At 38.6% G+C, this 25,792-nt stretch overlaps 1 protein-coding gene across 1 annotated transcript; it reads left to right on the top strand.

The window, feature by feature from the left end:
- The first annotated feature begins 6,729 nt into the window (after positions 1 to 6,729).
- Positions 6,730 to 23,075, top strand: marco (macrophage receptor with collagenous structure). The gene is made up of 12 exons (XM_084725460.1): positions 6,730 to 6,922; positions 10,947 to 11,045; positions 11,130 to 11,296; positions 11,976 to 12,093; positions 12,242 to 12,304; positions 13,816 to 13,896; positions 15,686 to 15,772; positions 16,071 to 16,139; positions 18,140 to 18,175; positions 18,554 to 18,601; positions 20,427 to 20,591; positions 22,638 to 23,075. Exons 1-12 carry the CDS (start codon positions 6,817 to 6,819, stop codon positions 22,766 to 22,768), a joined length of 1,170 nt encoding a protein of 389 aa, XP_084581586.1. The 5' UTR covers positions 6,730 to 6,816; the 3' UTR covers positions 22,769 to 23,075.
- Positions 23,076 to 25,792: the final 2,717 nt, after the last annotated feature.

A 25,792-nucleotide genomic window follows, 5' to 3' on the forward strand; every position in this document is an offset into this window, starting at 1 on the left:
TTTATATTGTTTCTATTGCTTACATGTTCCCTTGTTTATGTTGTTTGTTCACTTATTTATTATTTATTCCTTTCTTATTTATAAGATTTTCCTATTTTCTGTCTCCTTTGCTGCTGTCTAATGATAGCAAAGCAATAAAGGTAAGTATCTCAATTCACACGTGAACTATCAATAAATACTAACAAGACACATTTGTTGCCGGTTATCTGATGCTTTTTATTGCATTAATAAACTGTTAGTTAATGCTTATTACTGTGTTAACTAATGTTATCTTTATAAACTCTTAATTAATGTATAAATGTACACCTTAGTTAACATGAACACTAGTAGTAAATGAGTATTAGATTCATTAGTTAACTGTTAATTAACCAGGGACTCACATTGCTAAATTCTAGGCTGATATATGTTTTTGTTTTTTGTATTTTGTTGTTGCTTTATTTCTCCTTTTTGTGTCAAACAAAGAAATCATTCTTATAATAAAACATGGCAGCTGTGTATGTTAGCTGCTGCTGTCACTGCCATCAGTAAATATCTAATTTGCAGATAGGCTGACTGTAGTCATTTTACCAGTCCATACTGATGTTTGGCCAATAAATCTGTGCATATTTTCACTAATGTTCCTGGTGTCTTCATAAAACCATTAAACGCTGCATAAATTAACACCTTAGTTAAAGCTAGAACCGGCATGAGATGTCCGAGCTGTTCTTAAACACACCAGAAAGATAGCTGATTGTTCCAGTACGTCAAATACTGACGTTTTGCGTCCAGAGGAGCAGAATAATGAGGATAAAAAAGACCGTCCAGGCTGCAGGCTGCAGGCTCTCTGCAGATACGGACACCAGCACAGACCGACAGAGGGTCCGAAGTGATGATGGGAGGAGATCATGTTTATATGAGTCTTTACGTTGGTGTTCTTTTAGAGAAAATGTTGTGAATTTTGCCTTTAACATGAACAAAATGACAATTCACGTTAATTAACGGTTAATTAGCTGTTAACACGTGTTCATTACTATTTTAACTAATGAACAGGGAATTACCAACTCATGTGTAAATACTTTTTAAAATAATTTTTGGAAATCTTTATCAAAATCCCGGTGGTTTCACCTTTAATAACGTAACTTTCCCACATAAACACACACACACACACACACACACACACACACACACACACACACACACACACACACATTTAAGATTATACTGAAGAAATAAAGGGAGACACCTGAAAGATCAGAAGACACAAAAATTTCAAAATAAAATCATGTAGTCTCTTAAAATAAATACAGACTTCGTTATGCTGTCTGTCAGGACAGAGGCATTGTGGGACATGATGTCAAACGAAATCAAGAAAGAAAGAAACGTTTTTAATAGTTTCATTATCATGAAATAATAAATGTTACAGCTGCAGGTTAAAAGAAACGCATCTTAATTTAATATACATTTTTATATTGTCTTCTAATAATAAAATGAATATCGCAGCTCTTCCAGCTAGGAGGAAACTTTTTGTTTTTCAAAACGTCAAAATTATGAATTGATGAGCCGTTAATTCTTCTATAATCACACCTGAACTGTGACAGTGGACCCGACAGGAGCTTTAAGACTTAAAATTTCTGCTGTTTCTTCAGAGAGACTCAAGAAGCTGCAGGTCTTAATCTTCCCTGGAGAGAAAAGCTTTAAAATGAGCTGCTGTCGAGTATAAATGAGAGTTTATAAAGTTTAAAAATGAACTAACCCGAGGACATGTGCGGAATAAACCGTGGACCAAAATCTGACTTCTCTCCCCCGTTTTAATATTTGTTATATAAACTGAAACCCACCAGAATCACCAGTAGGTTTCATACCATTTTGGTGGAATCTCTTCTTTCTGACTGACTTTTTTTTTGCTGCTGAATCGGTGACAAAACGGCTGAAAATTGAATTTAAAAAGGAGCCTAAAATGAAAGCAGCTGTCAGGAACATTTAGAAACTTTTACACAAATGACTGATTCATAATTACTGAATAAAAGCTGTGAGGCGAAGTAAGAAAAAGTAGAATAAGAAAAAATAAGTTTTATTGTGTCTACAGCAGCAACGGTGACAATGAGAGTCTGTGAACTCATCATCACTTCACATCATCACTTCTACTATAAATACACTGAAACATTTCAGTGAGAGAAAATTATATGAGAGCGACATCTAGTGGTTAATCGGATAAACGCATGTAAAAATAAAACACCCACCTCAACCCTGTAACACAGAAAAAACTTTCATGACCAAGTATATTCTTAATATTCTCACAGGACGACACAGCATACAGCTAAATAAATCAAATATTTTCATCAGTTATTTATTTAAAGTGACTGGATTACCTGCAGGTTCCAGCTGCTTTTACTGAATTTAGAAAATCCAGATTTTCTTATTTTGCACCTGCAACATGCCTAACAATTTAAAGATTTCCTAATTTTTATCTGCAGGGCGATTTACATTTTGTCTGCATCACACAAAGTTTCTCATTTATTTGTCAAGTTTTATTGTGGCTTTACTTCTCATTTCCACTTTTATGCAAGTTTCTCATTGGTGTCCTTTGTGTTTGGGACAAGGGAGGGTAATTATTTTTCATGGGGGCCACATAAGAAATTGATCGGGCTGCTGTGGGCCAGACTCAAATGATATAATAAAGGAATGGTTAGAAGTGCTCTCCATGGGACACTTCTACTGCTGGTCACCCTTTCTGTGATGAATCGTGAGCTAATATTTCATTAGCGATGTCCAAAACTTGATGTATTACAGTGCACCATGCAGGCTGCATACAGGATGTAATGTAGCAGCAAAAGAAAAGAAGAAGAACAACATAAACATCATGGATGTAGCGCACTGAGTGAATAAATATACAGTTTAATATAAATGACACAGTTCATTATCATTACCAAAGATCCCTTTCAGAATAAAGGTCTGATAATGGTTTAATTTCAAGCAACTGTCTTTGCTAGATTTTTAATTTTTGGCCTTTTGCGTTACATTTGAAATTTCCTGGCTGCCGTCGTGAGTTACAAGGACACTTGGACAGAACAGAGCCAAACATCTGTGAACAAACAGATCAACATCTGTATTTAAAGATAAAATTGTAGTTTAGTTAGAGTAGGTTAGCTTCCAAGTGTTGCCCAAATACACCAATTTAAAAAAAATTGGCTATAATAAATGATTAATTATCTTATTTTATTATTCTTACTTCATCATATAAAAGGCCTACATCTGACTGCTGCATTGTTTTTGTATTTTGCAGCAGCCATTTTGATATTAAATAATAAACACAGGTTTTTCATAAAAAGACAAGTCCCTTAAAAAATTATATCTACTTTTTTTTTCCCCTGACTTATCTCATTTATCCGTCTAGACACTTACGATTGTCATATGGGAGCAAAGGTAAAACCTGTTTATTACTGTTTTATCTAAAATGAACAAATTAAAACTTGCATGCTGGGTATTTCCTGGTTAGATAAGTTTTATTTTTGTTTCAGGAAATCTGAGTCAGTGGCGTGTATTCTGGTGTTATGTTGTCTCTGCCTTTTTGAGGGGACTTCAAATAATGTGTTATGCAATGAAGCTGTTTGCCCAACTAGACAAAAATAATCCTCTAATATCTCAGAGGAGATATCGGGGGATATTTCAGAGTCAGATGGTTTGATTATCAATGTGGTTATTCTGTTAGGGGAAAAGATTTATTTTTAAAGCTGCTGGTGAGGATTTAGAGGGTTTATTAAACATCACTTTTTTATGTTGCAAAAAAAAAGACATTTTGAAAGGTTAATGTAAGTTGAAAGCTGATAAAAGAATTTCAAGGGTAAATTTTAAGGTATATCTTTTATATAATAATGCAATTATATTAATTTAATTTTGCTACTTTGTTACTTTGATTGTTAGACCTGTTTTGATGTTTTGGTTGTGATGATATATGTTACGTGTTTGTGTTTTGTTTGTGTATTTGTTTTGTTTTTAGTGTGATTCTGGTGTTGTGTTTTTTTAATATATTTTATTATTATTATTATTTTAATTGTATTATATCTGTTTTAATAACTTAAAAAGAAAGAGAGAGAGAGAGAGAGAGAGAGAGAGAGAATTTTTCTCTGTCTTTTCAATATTGTGATAAATATTGGATTGTTTACTTTTTTCCTGGTGTTATTGTGAGTGAGCTTATCATTACACACTTAATATCAGTCTGTTGTGTCATGTGACCATTGTTAATATAAAAATATAGATTAGTCCAACTTTAAAGGTGGACAATTGTCAGTAACACAGTTTGCCATGTCAGCAGGTTTGTTGCCTGAGTAAATGTGAACTCTCACCGTTGTTGAAAGAATGAACCATAAAAATAAATTTAATAATGCTCTGACATTATTAGTTAACATCACAAAAACATTAAAAAGTAAAACTAAAGCAAATGTTAAAATGTTTCACGTAACACCTGTGAGGAACTCGACCTGATGCTGACCACGGCACAGTAACTGATGACTGGTGTTTAACTGGAAACCAGAGTGAAGTTTCTGTTTTGTTTTGTTTTTTTCATAGCACTAGGTCAGAATAGTATCCAGATTCTGGGAACGATGACGAAGATTCAGAGCTGTTTCCACCGGATCGTCTTCAACCTTCACACCAGAGTTAGTTTTGATTCCTGCATCAGAAATAGACGGTGGCGAGGTCAAAGGTTGACTGCAAGAAAATGAAAAAGAAGAAACAAAACGAGAAATTAAAGCTGAGACAAGTGGAAATTTACTGTAGAGGCACGAAAGGGGAGGAAGCAACGTCAGGAAGCAAAAATTAGAATCCCAAACTGCATCACAGCACATTTCATCTGAAAGAAAACTATGAAATAAAAAAGTATTTTCCATTTAATATAACTATTCTTTTTAAATCAACATTTTAATTATTTCCTTTGAGACACTGTAAATTATCAGCAACAAAGTTTTTTTTCATGCTGTTTCCAGTTTTAGAAGTCAACATTTTTTCATTTTGTTTTTTTCAGTTGTAACCACAATCCTTCCCAAACCACACCTGAGCAGTTTTTATTCCCTAAATGAAAGAAATCAGAAAACTCATACAAATTGATTGATTGATTGGAAAAAAAAAACCTTGTCCATGTGCACAAGTCTTAGGACATATTTGGGGAGTAATGGATTACATGTAACAAAACAACATAATCTGGATACAAAAAAGGTACTGTATTCCATTACAGTTACAGATTTAATAAAGACATAATCAGATTACAGATATACAGGATTACTGAAAATCTGTACTCAAGTACAGGTACTGTTACATTGCTAAAATATCACTCAATTACAAGTAAAAGTACTGGTGTTAGAAATGTACTCAAGCAAAAGCACAAATTATTTGCTGCAAAAACTACTCAGATGTCACAGTCATCTTTCCAAAGGGTGCAAATTTTGTGTGTTGAACCCGCTAACAACAGATTAATCATTAATAATTTTAAGAAACAAAACATGTTTTTTTTCTTGTCATTTTAAGTCGAAGTTTTTCTTATCCAACAAATGACTTTAATTGGTTAGATTCTTGATGGTGATTAATCGATTAATGATTGATCATTAACAACCAAATGTGCTACTGCAGCATTTTGATTTGTTTTTCATTTGTATATCAATGTTTTATCGGCCTGTTTGTGATCAGATCACCTGATTGGCTACTGAAATGCAGATTAAAAGGTTTGGATATTAATTCAACTTAACTTGAGTACTCAGTACTCAGCTATGATTTTAAAAGTGTACTTTTACTCATACTTAATTATGCATTACAAGATGTAATCTACTTAGATAGACTTGAAAATCTACTTATAAAACTGCAAGTAAAAAAAAAACTACTTAATTACAGTAATTTGAGTATTTGTAATTAGTGATTTCCACCCCTGCAGATATATTTAGTAATATGGGGTATTATTAGAGGGATTACATTTTCAGAATAAAGAATCATTTACTACTGTCCAGAGTGCATAATGTAAACAATCTTTACAGGACAGACTTGAATGAATGTGTGCTGCACATGTTTGGATCTGTTTTTTAACTGATAAGATTATGACAGGATTAATTAATCAATTAACTGAGTACATTTTTAATATATATATTAAAAAAAAGTCAAAATTCTCTGATTTCAGCTTGCACAATTTTCTGGTTTCTTTACACCTTTCTGACAGTAAACTGAATATTTTTGAGTTGTGGACAAAACAAGACATTTGGGGACGTCGTCTTGAGTTTTGATCTGACTGAGAAAATACTCAAGCAACTGAAAATAATCATTATTTACCCTAAAAACACAATATTAGGCTAAACAGTTTCACCATATTTTATATTGAGGTAATCCAAAAGTAACGGAAAGTAATCAAGGTAATTAATGTTGCACTGCAGTAATTTGTTCTGTATTGTGCGTGTGCGGTTCATTGTGTAAGTGACTGACCAGGTCTCAGCGTGCCCCTTTCTCCTCTGCTGTACATTTTAACGTGATCCTGTTCAGTTGCTTCAACAACAGCAACAACAGAACAAACTGACTAGAAAATGTCACCAGTTATTGTTATTTAAACTTTATATATCTTTGTTTTATGAGGCATTCTTGCATCCTTGGTAAAACTTCCTCATTCTGCATGGGTGTGTCACTGCTGGATTTTGGCCACATCAGCTACAAATCAGACACAGTTCCTTCCTCTACTCGAGTGCATCTCCATGTTTCATGAAAATGCCCTGTTGCAATCTGAGAAAACACCCGACAGTAGCCTCTGAGTGTTATAAGAGTTCCTGAAGTACAAAAGAGAAGGGGACTCTCTGGACTCTGGAGAGCATGGAGACATCAGTGGACGATCGCAATCGAGTGACTTACACCCAAAACAACCCGCTGTTTGACATGTCACTCAGCAGGAGTGACCTCTACAGTCTCCAGCCTGACGGTGAGTGTTAAGATGGAAAGTATGAAACCTTTCGAAGCAAACAGAGTCTCTATAGTATCTTATAGGCTGTAACTTTGGAACTATCTGCAGACCAGCTACAGCTCCTTGGTATAAACATCACGAGTTACAGTAATGTATTTGCAATGACACAAAAGCATGTGTTAATTTGTCGCTACTTTCACATGACAACAGCTTTCTAATTCTGGAAATATTTCTTAACTGGAAAGAAACATGATTGAACAAGTTTTCAATATAAGAGGTTAAATGCTGCAGAAACTTTTGCATGTTTTTTAGCAGTCTCTGTGCTAATATTAAAAACCTCTCTGTTTTAATCTAATTTGAACATTTTGGGTCATCCAGCTCTTTAAATAGGATGGCTTAACGTCATCCACACAAAAACAAAAAAGATACATTTAAAAATAATAATCAAAAAGGCCCCCAGTGAAACAATTTAAATGGAAATAAGAAGGGGCCGAGAACAGATCCCTGAGGTACTCCATTATTTGAAACAGCAGAATCAAACACGTTATTACCAACTGTGATTGAAACAAGTGTATGGGACTTGTGTTGCCTAATTGTAACAACCGCGGAGATCGTCTGTAATCTTAAAGGGATAGTTCAGTCATAATCTACTCACCCTCATGCCAAGTGAAGGTGAGGTTTAGTTTTTTAGTCCACACTGAGATGCTCCACACCAACTGCTGGCACCAAACGGAGCAAACCAAGGTGATATTTGGAGAGCTCAACATTTTCTGAGGTGGTACATGGTGTAAAAAGTTTGCGAAACACTTCTGTTGATCCTTAGCCGAGTGTGTGTGTGTGTGTGTGTGTGTGTGTGCAAGTGGAGGCATTTTAAAAACTGGTCGCAATTCACTTAAATTGTTTGGGAGATTCTGCAGCGCTGTTTTCCTTGTAAAACTCCAGCAGTGTTCTGTTAACAAAAAAAAATAAACACGACGTTCAATCAGCATGAGGATGAGTAGATTAGGACTGATTATGACTTTCATTTTTGGGTGTACTATCCCTTTAGTCCCGGGTGATTAATTTGTAAAGTAAAGATTTCACCATAAATTAACCACCACATTTTGCCAAAGTTAATGTGATAATATAAGTCCTGTGTGAATCAACATCTCTGGGATTTGTTTTGCAAGATTTTTTGTTTTCAGCACCTTTTTTTTTTAATGCCTCTGTCTGGGTTGAGAATTACGGAGGCTGTGTCGGCAATTATAAACAGCACTTTGGGTGTAAAGTCATAAAAGTCTTTGCTGTTGCCATTCAGGAAATGTACATTACTCAGAGCCTACAATAAAATGGCAGCAAATTTGAGGGAAATACAGACTTCACTTATCCTGTGCAAGTAACACGAGGCCCCCTAGAAATTCTGTCCCCTTGCTAATAGGTCTTAAATCAGGAAAGCAGCTGTGAGAAAGGCAGCTGAGTTTATAAAACCACAGCAGGAACACCATCCAACTGAGCAAAAAGAAAATATGAACAAGAGAATTTGAAAAAAATGATATAAATATAAAAAAGTAAATTAATTTAATCACAGAATGAAAAACAGCTGTTTAGTATGAAGAAGACGGAGGGTGCCACCTAATAATTACAGATTTGTCTGTCACATCCAGTTTCACAATTCTTTTGTTTCCTTCTAGTTCCTGTTTTCTGTTTCCATTTTTAAGCTCTCCTTGATGCCACAGAACAGTTCTGGAGCTCTGATTGGTCAGCTGCTTTATGCTGGTGGGGTTCTGGCCAATCAGAGCTTCTGCTCTTTTCTGTTTTGACAGTGTCAGACTGTGCGTGTTTGTGGTTATAAAACCTCAGTGTGTGGTAGTGATGTTAGAAAAAAACTCACAAATACACATTACAAAAACCTTAAAGAAAGAAAAGGTTTCCTTTTTTCAGTATAAAGAAATTGATTTTCATCCAAACAGAGGAAATAAATTACAAAGTGAGTTTAAATTCTCAGTGTTGTCACTTACAACCAGATGACACATGAAAAGTCATGAAAAACAGATTTCTGGTTTTCTGGTGCGACTCTTCTGTTAGATTTTCAGCAGTAAAACTGTGTCATCATCGTTCTTCTATTTTGGTAAAAGTCCATGATGTTTTGGTAGTTTTTTTTTAACAATACTTTGACATACAGACTAACTAAACTAATTAGATAATTACATGAAAAACTGCATTAACTGATGAGTTGTGGGCAGCAAAGGAAAGTGTAGACACAACACTAACATATCAGTTTACAAAATTTAAAAAACATACATGTAAGTCCAGTGTTCAGTGTGTTTTAGCTCTGGTGAGATCTGTTTTAGACACAAACCTGTCCTTAATTTCTGGCAGAGACAATGAGAAGCTGATGAACACAAAACAAAGAACGTGTCTGTGGAGGGCAGAGATTCTGCTGTGGAATTAAAAATAAATCCATGTAATCCAGGAAATGTTCTCACACAGCAGCCCAGAGGAACACCAGCAAATTAGCTGCAATGTAAAAGCAATTAATGTTATTCTGACTGAATAGATTTCTCAGGTCTGGTGTTAAAAGCAGACTTGTCTGTTCAATTGTACAAATATCTCATATTGCTTGTATTCATTCACGTCAGTCTCGCCGCTGTTGAACTGGAGAGTGAATGAAACGGCAGCCGTGACCAGCAGGTGGTAGCAATGTTTCATCCTCCCTGTCAGACAGACGGAGCTGCAACATGAGGCTGCAAATGTCTCCTGAAATCAAAGTTACCCCAACGACATTTTAAAGTGAAGGATTATTTAGCCTGACTCTGTCTGACCTGAATGGAACTGATCCTTATTCAGTACCTGTTTCCCCTCTGATTTCACATCAAAATGGCTGCTGTGAAACAGGTGTATTCATTAACTCTTACAACCACAGCCACGGCAAAATATATCTGAAACATTAAAAACACATTTTCTTTTATATGAATGAAATGGAAGATGCATCTTCAGTACTTAGATTAATGAGAGCAGCCCCAGTGTATTGATGTGGGTGCAAATTCCCTGACAAGTTTGTGATGAAACTCCCATTTTTCACTGCCCTCTCCCGATTTTCATCACAATTCTTCCGTAAAGTACAGCCTGGATAAGCCCTACAAAGGTCCACCTGAACAACACCAAACCGGACTAAGAAGAATTCACAGAAAGTTTATGGAAAGAGACATGCATTTTGTAAAATCTGCCATGCCTATTTTCTTTTACGGGCAGGGCAAAAGATAAATGCATGAAAGAAAACCGATGAATATTGGTTTATGCCAGAGATTTACACAAGTTCATGCCAGAGGGGCAAACTATTCTGCACTCTTTCCTGAGAATTAACATAAAAATACTGTTGCATTTTCATTGTTTTAAGGAGACAAATTTTCTGAACTCAGTTTTTCTGTTTCAAAATCCCTACTTATTTTTCAATCTCAAGGTTTGTAGAAGGTTTGTATAGGATGTTTTCTCATATTTCCCAATTAAAACTTACTTGTATTTTAATTTAATACATTTTCCATACCAGTTTTTTATTCTATCTGCTACAGCTCCTAAAGATATTATAACATTATGTTTTTGCAGCATCTTAAAATATGGAAACATCTCATCTACTCTAATTGCCATTTTAATATTAAATGCAAAAAAAAAACTCTCCTCACTAACCACTTATGCTTTATTACATTCTACATTCTAAGCTGTGGGCTCCTGCCGGCTCACATCCTCACACATGCAGCTGTGAGACCTTCAGAGGGGACAGTAGTTTACCTCTCAGTCAGAACCAGTTTGGTCTGGTGTCACTTTCTTGACTTTTCTGCCAACAAAAAGAAACTCATCTCCGTCTCCCCGCAGGTTTTCTCTGTGATTGACAGCTGACATTTTCCACTGGTCGTCCAAATGTTTCACGCTCGGAGCTTTGCACATTTATAAAAGCGCTTGTATCAGCTGGATGAGCCGGGCGACTTTTTGTCTCCTGAAATGACTTCTGACCAGGCTGTAAGTTTGCTGCAGGACACTGATCATCACTCTCTGGTTTGTGTTACAGATCTGAAGCCGGTGAGGCCCAGGAGACAGTGGTGCTTTAATGTGATTGTTGTTTACCTCATCCTGCAGACCATCCTTAATGCCTTTCTCCTTTATAAAGGTACCACTTCTTGTGCATCATTATGTTCTTTAAAAATGTGAAGTAAATTACATCACTGATGTTATTTTTTCCTCTCGGTCTCAGTTTTCTCGTTGCAGTCTTCACTGTCTAACCCCAGGGCGCAGTCACAGACGTCCGGTCACACTTCTTTGGGCGGAGACCAGGATGATGACAACCTCCAAGTTCTCGTCCAGAACAACACTCAAGAAACCAAGAACCTGAAGGGCCACTTATGGGCCCTGCAGAGCCAGGTCCTCTCTGTGTTTATGTCTTACCTTTCACTGAACACACTGCATACAGCTTTGGTCACGTTTGGTTTTCTTTCAGGTTAGATTCAGTTTACGTTTTAAATATCCAGTAGGCCTACATCCATACATACATTTTGTGACTATTTTACTAATAATGAAAAGCGGTACTGTTGCCTCTGGAGTCACCGATTTTCTTTTAGACTCGACTAAAACAGATAAAGATGCAAACTATAAGTGACGCATTGCATGAAAAAGTTATAGATCTATTTGAATTAATGAATCAGTTCTACTTATTCCTGAAGATCAGAAACCACTTCCTGTAGAGACGAGAAGAGAGTAGTAAAGAGTAGAGAAGTAGAGAAGAGTCATCAAATAAATGAAGTGACTCAGAAGTGTCAGAAACACAGAAATATAAAAAAATGTTAACATCAGCCAATATGAACCTCAATAAGCTTCTGATAAGGCTGAATCAGCAGAACATCCCCGAGCAAACAGAACAGAGCATAGGTGTTTTTATTTCTTATAAATGTGAATTAACTTTTCATTTGTTCGAGGAACTTTTAATTATTTTTTCATTCAAAACCTGTAATTCATCTCTCATTAAAGGTAATTTTCATTCATTTAAAGTAGGCATGGTTTACTGCGTTGCTCTAACTTCACATGTTGGTCGCCATGACAACAGGTCAAGAGCTTGTGCGGAGAGGAGGGTCAGCTGGTCAGGCTGAGGTCTGACCTGAACCTGCTCAACACCAGCACCCACAGCCTGCAGAGCAAACTGACAGACATCAGCCTCAAACCAGGTTCGATACACACCTTCAATTGCAAAGAGAATTTTCTGGTTGTTACCGTGATGAGGATGTATTTAAAATCCAATGCAACAGCCCAGACAAGCTTTTAAGGACAGATTTTATCATCACCAGCAGTTCTTTTGCGTGTGTGTGTTCTCAGGACTTCCTGGTTCTCCGGGCAGAGACGGGCAAAAGGGACTTCCAGGAGAGAAAGGCCCCAAAGGTGAGTCTCCTTTAGTAATTAAAAGATAAAATTAGAAGTTGAAGGTTAAATTAAATGAGCAGTGTGGTGGTTTTACCAACTGTAAGTCATTTATGAGCAGTGATGTTGCACTTTTATAGCTTAAAAAGCAAAATAAACTCCTGATGTTAACCTGGGCTCAAAGACAAGGACTGTTTCTCAAGAGCCAAATTCTGGAAGTATAAGTCAAGACAAGATCTTATTTTGAACTTTCATTTCCTCTTGGACCTTACATCACAACAACAAAAAAAAAGATCTTGTGGTGACTAATGTTGTGAAATGGTCACAGTTTGGTTAGGATTAGGAAAACGTTTGTATGGTTTGTGGTTTGTGTTTAAGTAAGTGTGTTAGGTAGGGTTTGAGCAACTTAACAGTTAGAGTTAGGTCACTTAAGTTAACTTATCAACTAATATTACAACAAGCCAGTGGTGACTTTGGTTTTAGATGGGACACGTTGTTGCAAAGTAAAAGTCCTATGTTTGTTTGACCCATCCATTCATCCACCCCACCTCCAAAATATGCTGACTTTGTTGCATATGAATAAAATCCACTACATTACACAACAAGTGTTGGTGTTGGTGCACAACAAGTGGAGGAATAAACGCAGCTACCTTTCTCTCAAAAGCATCGTAACTATAACCAAATTCAATAATCTGATATCAGAGTGGTCCAGAGAGAGGATCAAATCTGTAACCCTGGGCGTGTCAGAGCCTCGCTCAAGCCTCTGACCCAGAAAGCATCACCAGAATAAAAGTTTCTCAGTGTTAAAAGTTCATTTCATTACCGCCGATTTAGTGAAGGTGCATATGTGTGCGGCGGGAGACATTAGCTTTCAGCTGCAGGTCCGGTGATGATCCCGGCGTTGATGACCTGTCATCTCCTGTCAGGCGGCTGATGAAAACTGGCTGATGGATTGGCTGCAGCCATTATTTCACAGGCCCTCGCAACTTAGTCAGCGAGCTGACATTTTCTGCGTGATGTCTCTATCAGGGCTGGACTTTTACTCACGCAGAGGCTGAAGCAGATGTTTCCAATAGGTCAACCCCCCTACCCGACCCATCCGACCCCACCGCCCCGACAAAAAATAAAAAAATAAAAAACCACAAGCCACGATAAGACTTACAATTTATGATAATGATCTTTAGCAACCATTGCTTGAGTTTGTGTGCATTTACTGTGCGATATAGTATATAATGCAGGTTTTGTTTTGTTTGCATTCACTACCAGCACACACTCACTGATTTCTGCTTTCCTTCTTTAGTAAAATAAAAGTTACCAGCTATGACTTACTATGAGCCTGTGCAAATAAATGACATAATAATTTTATTCTAAATAAGTTTATGTAATATTATAAATAAAGCAAAGCAAAGAAGTCTTGATGTATTTAAGAGAGGAAATCGATTTGAGAGAAATAGACAATTTATTCCAGTGTGATTGTTCCATATGGAGCAGGTCTGTATTTCCTCATCATATTAATACTTGCTTCCCTCCAGGTGACAGCGGTGTTGTCGGCCCTCCAGGACCAAAGGGAGACATGGGAATCAAGGGAGACCCCGGACAGCAAGGAGCTGCTGGTCAGATTTATGGTTTCATTATGATTATCTATGGAATAATGTATTTGTTGTTATTCTTAAATGGTTAGTTTTTTTAAATACATATTTGGATCTCTTAATCACAAAATGGGGCTGCGACAGAAACAAGTGTCCCATCCACACTAACTGAGATCCTGTCAGGAAACTCACTGCACTCCAAAACTGAATCAAACAGTGACATCCAGACAAAGCTGGACTCGATATTATACAACTACATTTCCAAAAAAATTGTATAAAACATAAATAAAAACAAAATGCAATGATTTGCAAAATCTTTTTAACCTATATTCAATTGAAAACAGTACAAAGATGATATTTTTTGTTCAAACTGATAAATTATTTAATTTTTCTCATTCTGAGTAGAAAAAGTTGTGACAGAGGAAACAAAAGACTGTGAAAGTTGTGGGATACTCCACAGTATTTCACAGGTAAACACTGAAAGGGACATACAAGTTTTGGAGCGACATGCTGCCACACAGATGTCTTTTTCAGAGACGTCCCTGCTTATTTCAGCAAGACAATGCCAAGACACATTCTGCATGCGTTCCAACAGCGTGGCTTCGTAATAAAAGAGTTCAGGTAGTAGACTGACCTGCCTGCAGTCCAGACCTGAAAATGTGTGGTGCATTATGAAGCACAAAATACAACAGAGACCCTGGACTGTTGAGCAGCTGAAGTTGTATATCAAGCAAGAAGGAGAAAGAATTTCACTTTCAAACCTTTAACAATTAGTGTCTTCAGTTCCCAAACACTTACTGAGTGATGTATCACAGTGGTAAACATGCTCCTGTCACAACTTTTTTGGAACATGTTGCCGGCATCAAATTCAGAATGAGTCTATATTTACAAAAAACAGATAATTTTATCAGTTAGAACATTTAATATGTTGTATTTGTGCTGTATTCAATTGAATATAGGTTGAAAAGGTTTTGCAAATCATTACATTTTATTTCTATTTACATTTTAGACGACAGCTGACGATAAACAGGAAAGGGGGTAGAGAGAGAGGGGACGGCACACATAAATAAAGTATTACCCCGCTTACTTACTAAGCAGGCTGCACAGAGAGCAGGAGGAGGCTGAACAGATGTTTAACGGCTGTCTCCCTCCCTCCCTCTTCTGAAGACAGAGTCATTAACAAATTAATTTAAAGTGAATTTCCAATAAAATGCAGGCATTTCTCTACATGAACGAGTGAATTTCATGCTTCAGAGACGTGAGCAGCTCTGTTAAAATCAGATCCAGCCTGTAAAGATAGTGGAGGGAGGAAAAGATCAGAGCAGTTGTGACAGGATGGAGCTGGACGCTGCGAACACTGGACATTAGTCTTTCAATTAGCATAAATTTGTATATTTGTAGGATAAATACATTAGAACATAAATTACTGTTTTTAAAAGGGGTCTTCATATACATACTATAAACAGGGCAGTCCTGAAGGGGAGCTTCTGTGTTCAGGCAAAAATCCTGAAAATACGTTCCTCATACTGTGTGTAGTGACTGACTCACAGTAATACCAAATGATATTTGCAGAAATCTGAAACGACCTTCCCTGGTTTCACATCATGTTAGCAACTCAGCTTCCAGATGGAAAACTGTATCAGCGGTTTGCTATTATGAAATTATCGGTTTCTCTTCCTCCTTTAACTTCTGGCCAACTGTAATTCTGCTGACACACTGCTGCACTTTCTCGTGATAGACGGTACAAATGGCACAGCTTGCATTTGTGGAATGTAAATGTCTTAACACTCTGATTGTGTTTGTGTGAATGCAGGTTCCAGTGGTCCACCTGGGCCCCCAGGACCCCCAGGGGATCAAGGCCCAGGTGCAAAGGGAGAGAAAGGAGACCCTGGGGTGCAAGGTATGGGTTTGGATATGACCTGACCACATGTGGAAACAAAAACATCCTGAAAATCTTATTTCATTTGTTACATTGATTAGGTTCCTTCCCAGCTAACACATAATGTTCCCATGACATTTCCGGAACATTCTTTACAGGTTTCTATTCTATGGAAAGTCGTGCAAATGTTTTTTGGTAATAGAACATGAAGGGGAAAGTAACCTTCCCAGAACTTTCTGGAAATGTTACCAAACCAGTTCATCTTGAAGGGGCTGGTTGTTTTACTTACTGACTGTTGTCCCCTGTGATTTGATTGCAGGACCTCCGGGAGTTGGGACTGTGGGACCTAAAGGAGACAGCGGAGCCATTGGTCCACCAGGACCTCCAGGTCAGCTGCACATCATGAGCCCTGGAATGTATTTATTATATGTATATCATACAGGGTATCTGTCACATATTCGAGCAGGAGAACAGACCCAAGACTAGTGAGAGCAGGTTCAGTTCAGATGTTTAATGAAGATGCAAAAAAAAGCACAAAAACTTACCAGACAAAAAGGAAAACAAATCCCAAAAGGAAAGGAAAGCGCATGAAATCCAAAAACAGTCCAGAAATGCAGGGAAACACTACAGAGAACATTAGGAGACTTGATGACAAAGGATGAATTAGAACTGGCAACGTAAAGGGCCGTCCACACCAAGAACTATAGCTATGGAAAATATTGTCCACTCCACAACTGCAAAGCTGCAAAACCACCATCCACTTGAGTTAGAACAATGTTAGAACAATATATTTTGTTACGTGCCAGTCAGGAAAGGCGCTTGTTTTTCCCTCCTGTCTGCCCTTTCTCCCCTCCCCCTCCCCTCTTGTCTCCAGGTGCTAATGGAGAGGCTCCTCATTGGCTGACATGGGAGGGTAATCAGCCGATTGAGCTCACCTGGGCCTCTGGGCTTAAAAGCTGGGCCCTCTGCTCACTCTGTCCCTCCCTTCCTCCAACTGGCATCGACCTGGTGGTCTTTGTGGGTTGTGTTACATTCTATGGTCGATTTAGGTTAATAAATTATTCTTGTTTTTTCTTTAACCCCTTGTGTGGCCTCCCCCTTCTTGTTGTTGCATTCCTTGAGTCGGGTTGTAACAAATGGGGGCTCGTCCAGCCAGATTTTGGTAGTATGGATTTTTGTGCTACTTTTGAGTGGAGTATCACACATGACTGTGGTATTTTGTTAGTTTGGAGAGATTTGATCTAATCCATTTTTTTTTTTTTTTTTGGGGCTCATTGTTTTGAGGTAAAAAGTTAGTGATAAAATTGTTGGTGTGGTGTTATATTTGGACTGGTGTTCTCCTCTGTTAGGCACAGCAGCAGGCTCTGTTAGAGAGTCTGTTGATGGGTGCTTTCAAGAGTGTGGCGGGGAAAGTGGTTAGAGCAACTGGCTCGGGATCACATCCAGGGTTTCTTGGGGAGTCACTGTTTTATGCAGTTGCTCTCCAGTACCGCTGGGCTACAGTGAGTAAAAACCCACCACTGGTACCTGTCTGAAGACTAGGGCTGAGGTTAATTAGTGGATTCTGCTAGGCAGTTAGGTTGGGGAGACTCCAGTTCTTTTGGCCACTTGTTGCATAATAAATTATTCTTTTTTCTTTAACCCCTTGTGTGGCCTCCCCCTTCTTGTTGTTGCATTCCTTGAGTCGGGTTGTAACAATTTTTATTGTTCTAGTTGAAGTTCTTGGTCTAGATGGGCCTCAACCTTTTATACCACATAACACCCCAGAGCGCCTGTTCTGTATTTCACTATAGCGTTGGGAAAGTCATTTTAAAATCATCCCCAGTGTATTTGAATACAGGGGACAAGTCCTGAGCTTTGTAGTGTAGATACTTTAAGTTGTCATTATAACCGGAGCCAAATGTATTCATCATAATGACAAGATCTGTGACCAAGTCCCACCCCTTTTGGAACCTTGGTCAACCGTCTCCTTTCCCGTTTCCTGTAATTAGATCTAACTTCCAGTCCAATTTGGTTTTCTTAAGATACGAGGTATGAGACCAGATATAGGATGCACCCATGAGTTTAGTTGTTGCTTCTGTAATATAAAGATCTAAAAGGAGTTGTAGGAAAATTGTCCTGTCAGGCCTGCACCCAAGGTTTCTGGTATCCATGACAACAGCTATATCACTTCACTTGTCACCAGCCAGTTGGCTTTCTGTAAAGGTCAAGAAAAGATTGCCGTTCAGTTCTGGGTTATGTTTCTATAATCCTAAAAAATTCTGTAATGAGACCCCTGGCCTCTAAAAATGATGGCAGCTTTAACGTCTAGATTTACTCCACTCATGTTTGTTCTTTGGTGTCCAGGTGTCAATCATAAAATCTAATGAGATCTCGTTTTATCACCAGGTGCAATTGGACTTCCTGGTTTGAATGGAACTGGAGGTAAGCCTGCATTAAAGTTACAGGAAACTTTATTTAGAATCATTTCCTCCATATGTGATATACTGCTTTTGAAGTTACAGCTAAAGTAAACTTTTTAAACTTTTTTAACCTGTTAGTTTGACTTTTTTTCACTGAGATCTAGATGGCAGGTCTGTATTTCACTCTGTGTGAAACTGAGCCAGAAAGATAGAGGGACACGTTTGTTGAACAAGACCAAAAAAACCCAGTTTAATGGTACAATGATCCTTTTGAATCCAGTTGTGATTAAAATGACAGTAATATATTCAGTCTGACATATTCAGTTGATGGTTCACGTTCATCAGTTCGTGTCTTTGAGTTTGGTCAGAAGATGTATTTTGATATGTTTGTCCTCCACAGGTCTGCCAGGACCACCAGGTCCCAAAGGAGAGAAAGGAGATGTGGAGTGTAAGTCTGCACTGCACAGCTGAGATGTTCAAAAACTAATACAAGCTCAAACGAACTTCCAAAGTGCCACTCTGAGCATCTTGATACCTTAACCTGAAGGGATTTTAAAGGAACTGGAAACCCAAATACACACCAGTCTTCTAATTGTGTAATTTAGGGTCTTATTTACACACTAGTGCACATCTAAAAAGTTTTAATCTAAATTCTAAATATTGTAATTTAAGCATTTCCTGATATTGTGTTTGAACTGGGGATTGTTATGCTTGGATATTTATTACAAAAATAGTGCAAATTATGTAATGAACTAGTGAAAAAACATGGTCAGTATCATTTGTTCCACTCAAACTGGTGCAACAAAACCTCTCTGCTCTACTTAATCTGCCTCTTTGAATCAGAACCATGGGGAACTGAAGCTGTGGTAATTCTACCTAACACAATGCAGGATCCAATGCAAACTGACATATTAAAACACCAAAGTTGCACAACAACACAAACAAACTAACACATTGAGGCAGTAGTAGTCCAGCGAGTTGTGTGAGTTAAAGTTACTATTTTGTTCAAGAAATCTTTTGGCTTTGAAGACAGCAGAGATGATGTCTTCAGTTCCCCATCAGAAAAGTCTCTCTGACAGCAAAGTAAAGCAGTGAAAATATTCTAAATAGAGGCTACACTTAAACTGATATAAATTTCTTTAGGTGGCTAAAATATATTTTATATATAAGTTGTTTAAAACATGTTTAGCTTAGTTTTCAAGCTAGGCTCTCAGCACACTGGGGCTGAGTCACGCTAACTGAACTAATGGGAGGTGGGAGGTGTTTTTTTCCCCAAGTCATTAAAATTCTTCACTTTTTATAGTTTGATTTGTACAAATTGTTGATATTTTACCGTTCACTTTGTATATAGTGTGTATTAGTGTTTAGTTAGCATTTTTGATAATTTTGATAACCATATAGGTGTTTTTAAATAGCAAGGTTAGCTAGCCTAGCTGGCTGCTAACATGAATAAAACTACAGTGAAGTTTATGAGGAGGGTGGTCAGCGCCACAGAAGCCCTTTTTACTCAGAAATCTCACAATATCGCCACAACATTTTTATGTGTTTCTGGATGAATGGGCCGTAGCTTCTTCTGCTGCAGTTAAGTGAAAAAAGATCAACGCTTTGTGTGATGATCTGTGGGAGGATTTCTCTCCTCCTCTGTGAATCTGTGCCAGTTTAGTGCACACAGCTCTGTGTCAGCACTGTAAAAAATGTCAATCAAAAATACTAACTAAACACCAGCACACACTATTTACAAAACAAATGATAAACTGTCAACAATGTGCACAAATCGAAAGGTTTTTACCTACTTGGTATTGGAATATGCTGCAGACTTGACACTGGAAGCTAAGTGACTGACGGACTGTAAAACACGTATACGTCACACTACATTGTGCAAGAGAAGAATATCTGATAGTTGTGTTTTTGGAAATTAGTTAATCCAGTAAAGCCAGAAGGGAAGAGGCTTTGACTATCAGGCCTCTGTAGAGAGAGGTTTGGGGTGCCATCTAGTGACCACACAGGAAAATGCAGCTTCTCTAATCAGTAGGAGAAGTCCAGTCCAATTTAAGACATGGAAGCTCTTCCTCAGTGGAAGAGAACAGAACTGTTTTGTGTAGTTTTGTCTTACTGTAAAAGTTTGGTTGTTAGCTCTTGTGGTATCCAATCCATGCAGATAGTTTTGGTTTGAAACATCTTGAAGATTTACAGCATCATCCTAATACCGGTGGAGGTGAACTAAATTTGATCCCTTAGGAACTTTAACCAGCAGCTCTTCTGTGTCACCACAGTGCACGTGCGTCTTGTGCCGGGGCCAAACCGAGGGCGAGTGGAGGTGAAGTACGACGGGTCCTGGGGCACCGTGTGTGACGACAGCTTCGGCACTGTGGACGGCACGGTGATCTGTAAGATGCTGGGTTTAAACATCGCTACTGACACCTTCACTGCTGCCCCGGGTAGGAAGTCAGCTGATTCCATAACGTCATGTTTTCTGCACCCTTTGACGAAAGCCTTAACCATTTTATCTTATTTTTACATCAGCACTCTGTGATTCTGACCCCCACACCACTTCCTCTCTTTTGTTGTGTTTATGACTTTGTTCTTTTCATGGTGTTGAAAAAAATGAAAGGATAAGAGCTAAAAAAGCAGCCTTGTTGGGTGTTTGATGATCTTATTTTTGCAGGTTTGGTCATTGTTTCTATCAGTTTTGATTACACTGTAATCATCAAAAGTAATAGAATAGATATCTGACCTTTGATGGGCAAGAACACAATCGTGTTTGGTACCACTGTGCCTGTATGAGAGACCAAAACCTGTGCTCATCAGCGGTATCAGGTTGTCGTGTGCTGGGCAGATAGATAAATAGTCATTTAGGGTCCTTTCAAACAGCCGAACCTTGAACCAAATGAAAGAGGTGGTCTCAGTTCAGATCAAAATGAACAGTGGTTTGGTTCGTTTATAGTGTGAAAACATTTTTTGGTTGTGGTTTCAACTTCTGGACCAATTACAGGACAATTGACCCTTTGCTAAGCCCCTCCTACGGACAGTAACTGACCAATCATAGAGGATAAACCATAACTAAGGAGTCAAACTTTGCTTTTCTCTACATGTTAATCAGTGTGCTTGGGGCCCTAAGAAGACTGATGCTCTTTTTCATGAGTGTGGATGGTGCCGTCTTTCTTGTCATCTTTCAGAAGTGAAACACATTTGGGGAATGAATCAAACTTTATCTGCTCTAAATTACACTGCAAATGTTAACATGCCCAGCTACTGGCTTACTAGCCACAGTAATGTTAACTCCAGCTAAACTTATTTGATACCATTACATTTGCACCAAATTAGCTCACTTAAGTCTAGGGCAGGCTAGCTTAGCTCTTATCACAGGTCTCTTCTTGGGGCGAGTGGTCCGACTGGTCTGGCTGGGTGACCGTCTTAAGGTCTGCTGGACTAATCGAGTCCCTGCGCTTCCTTTCCCCACGTTGATTAGTGTATCTCTGTCTTCTGTCATATACATATACATGTCATATTTCACCATCTGACCAATGTATGCTGAGAACTATCTTTAGCCTCGGTCTTTAACGTTCTAGCATGTACATAGCCTTTGAGTAACTTTACATATTAAATAGACTTTCACAGCTGGAGACAGACTTCTCAGCTGACTCAAGGAGTTCAAGCATTAGCATTATCATTAGCTTACAGCATTAGTCGTCATTTTAGCTGCTAATAACCACAGTCATCAGCTAGAAATGAAAAGCTGCTTTTGTATACTTCTCTGTGGAATAGCAGTTTTTCAACAATTATTCCTTATTTCAATGTTAAATCTGCCACCATTATCACAGTAGGCGACATGTGTGCAGTATGAGATTGGCTTGACAGGCGTAGCAACGGTAACTAAGGAGAGCAGGGCTTAGCGAAGGGTCAAATATAGTTCTGTGAGAAACAGAAAATAGAAAAACAGTGCAACGAAACAAAGTGAGCTGCAGCCACACATGGGTCTGATGACTGATAAAGACAAAGTTGGAAAAAAACTCACAAAGTGTTTAACATGTGTCAATATGGTGCTCCATTGGGATTGACTCACCTTTGGAGGCACCCTCAAGGGCCCATTTGAGGAACTGCAGTTTTTGGCACTTTTGATTTGGCTTCACTTTTCAATCCTAGACGTTAAGCTGTATGCTCTTGTAACATCACATTACAGTGACCTCATATTTTATGTATTTTCATTCAAAATTAATTAGTATGGTGGGAATATTATGTTTTTAAATTTTTTTTTCTACTTATATTCTTCTGATATTTCTCTCTGTACCACTAGAAGGAGCTTGTCTACCACCAGTGGTGAGAGTCTAGGTTATAGACTTATAGATAGAAAAAAGAATCTGTAGATTAGTCGATACTTAAACTAATTGTTAGTTGCAGTTTCCTCACCATCCTCAACTCACCACACAGGAAAATGTAAACTGCATGAATGTATGTCTTATTTCGACTCTGCTGTCCTTCTGTAGGGAATGGCAAGATCTTGCTGGATGAGCTGCGATGCACCGGAAAAGAGACTGATATCTTTGACTGTCAACATAATGGAATTGGTACCCACAACTGCGATCACACTGAGGACGTCGGCGTGCAGTGTGCCTAGACTGACAGGATGAAGACGAACAAGAAAAATGGTGTTTGAGCTGTCGTACACAGTTAGCTTTGATGAACACGCAGTGAGAAGTTGACTGGCAGCCACACATCTCGCTGGGGACATAAGCAGAGAGCAGCGCTGCTACAAATGATGTTCACAGCTGGATCTCATTATATATTCAGAAAAAAACAGCATAGAAAATTCTGCTAAGTTTCACTTTTTTGCTAAACACAGCAGCTTAAGCAAATGAATATGTGAATGTAAACAAAACATGATGTTAATAAAAACTTTCCAGGAATAAAATCCTCTGGCATCATTTCTCTTCTCTGCTGCTTCATGATATTTCCCAGATGAGGCTGAGCTGCAGCCGTCCGCATCTTTGGCCCAAATCGTTTTCCAGTCGCTCTGTCCTCATCAATCCGCCGTCCTCCTCCTCCTCCGTCCGCCTCTCTTGCCGTCACCTTCCGTCCACTGCAACATGACCACAGAAGACTCTGCAGAGGTCAGCGAAGATGGAGAGGTCACGTTCAAAGGCAGGAGCCATGCTGAGGAATGGTTTCTGACACAGCTGCTGGCTCAGTCACGTTTTCCCAGACGCCTCGGGGAACAAACTGTAGATACACATGTCGAGTTCACATCATGTCATGTCATATTTACATGGGGAATCTGTCACATTTATATTATTTAAGTTTTATGTCCTATGTCACCATAATCATTTCATTTTTCAAATTACAGATTGTTCTGCCTCCTAATACAAAATAATCCCTTATCAGCTTTATTTAATCCTTTATTTAATCATTATGTGCAATATGTAAGAATCTGACACAGTTTACATGTATTCATATCAGTGCCTTTGTATCAGGAACAGATTATAACATAATGTAAAAATTGAGACCTTTCCTGACTTTCTGAGCTGCGTGTAACAACCTGTGGACTGATTTCTGTCTAAAAGATTTTGGAGCAGCTGTTTTGTGTTGGCGTATCATATTATTTTGGTGTAGCTAGGTTATTATTTTAGTGTACTTTTATTTTAGTATAGCTTCAGTCCCTCCAGGAAGTTGCAATGTTGCAGTTGCAAAAATGAACACAAGTTTTGCACAACCTTGCACTTTTGTCCAATCACTGCAAATTTTCGGCAAATTTCCACCAATCATAGCAGTCCCTCGCGCAAACGTCATACATGTGCATCTCAATCAACTGACTTAGTGTTTTATTACTATTTTTCGTGTGTATTTTTTCCTGACTACAATTTTATTACAAGAAATTTCTGAGAATATATAATTTTTTTTTACTTATTTTATAATGGGTACTGAAGGCACAAATTTTGTCATTGTTATTGACATTAATTATAAAGTGCTGCAACAGTAGTTAATAAATGATTATATGACACACAGTTCATATTAAACTGATGGAAAACAAGCTCACATCAGCTGAACTGTCCAGCGCCACCGTTCAGGTCAGGTGATGCTGGATCATAAAGTAACAAGCTCATTTAAACATCAGTAGTTGGAATTGCATCATTAAAGGAGCCAGTTGTGCTTTCAAAAATGAGTACAGTAGTCCAAATAGCGAATTGGAGCCACAGACTCAATATTAAATAGGTTGTAATCCTGTTTAATATACGATCTCTGGTTGAAGTGAGTTGTTTCCTCCTGGTGTTGCACTCATCTTGCACTCCTGCAGTGTTCCTGCAGCCTGCCTGAGACTCCTACAGTCTAGGGAGGAGGGACAGGGAGAAATAACTCACTTCAAACACAGACTGTGTCTTATATAGGATTTCAAACTATTTAATATACCGTCTATTGCTCCAGCTTGCTATTTCAACTCGCTGCACTCATTTTGGGACGCGCTATAGCTCCTTAAATAAGATATCCTCAAATTAAAAATGAACTGTGGGTTTTAATCATCAGCAGTGGAGCTGACTGATGTACAAGTCGCAAATTGAAATGCAGAGTGAGACATTTAATTTAAGGACGGGGCTGCTGTGAACGTATCGGCCGCCATGACAGAGCCCGGCGTCATTACAGCACAACTGGAGCCTCCAGAGGAGGGACTTGATTCACAGCCGATCCATCTGCCCGCTTCTCCCTTCAGGGGGAGTCGCACCACCATCACGTCTGCCTGCAATGGCACGCCTCCCTTTCTTCCCTCCGTCTTTCCATCCGCGTGCTGAGGGACGGCCGCAAAATGGGAGCAGGCGAGGCAAATTAAAACTACAAAGTGCTGATTATAATTCAGCAGCCTCGTCCGTCCGGTGCCCCCCCTGGGGCTCCTGCTCTGGGTGAACACTGGAAATAAACATGAGGGGGGTCTCACTCCGTTGTTCATTAGCCAGACCAACCCCAGGTCACCCAGGCCTGCTCTCGGGCCCCCAGACCACTGCCTGTAATTGAGGGCTGACGTGGATAAATAAATGATAGGAGCGGGGGAGGGAGGGGGAGATGGAGCGGGTGACAGAATGGGTAATGGGTAATGAGGGTGCCCTCGCTGTCCTCCTCACCTGTGTGAACCACCTCAGTACTGCAGCAGACTCTGTGAGCAGCTGAGACGTTTAGGAAGATATTCATGAGCCATTACTGCACATCACCAGGTCCTCTGAGTCACCGCAGACGCTGAGACTCTCTGTCTGTCTAACTGTCTCTGTCCTGACTCTGTACTGTGTTGAACTGTGTCAAGGAATGATGGACAGGAGGCTTTTTCGACCTATATTCAAATGAATACAGTAAAACGACAAGACATTTAATGTTCAAACTGATTAACACACTCATTCTGAATTTGATGCCTGCAACACATTGGGACAGGAGACACTATGATACTGACTGCTATTAAAAGAAAAGTAAATGTTTGGGAAATGAGGACACTAATTGCTCAAGTTTCTAAAATGAAATTCTTTCTCATTCTTGCTCAATATAAGACTTAAGGTGCTCAACACTCCGGGGTCTCTGTTGAGACAGGTCTGGACTGCAGGCAGCTCAGTCTAGTACCTGAACTCTTTTACTACGAAGCCATGCTGTTGGAACATGTGCACAATGT

The sequence above is a fragment of the Lutjanus erythropterus genome, chromosome 8 (assembly GCF_056507025.1).
Source record: "Lutjanus erythropterus isolate fLutEry1 chromosome 8, fLutEry1.hap2, whole genome shotgun sequence".
In the NCBI taxonomy this organism is placed as follows: Eukaryota; Metazoa; Chordata; class Actinopteri; order Lutjaniformes; family Lutjanidae; genus Lutjanus; species Lutjanus erythropterus.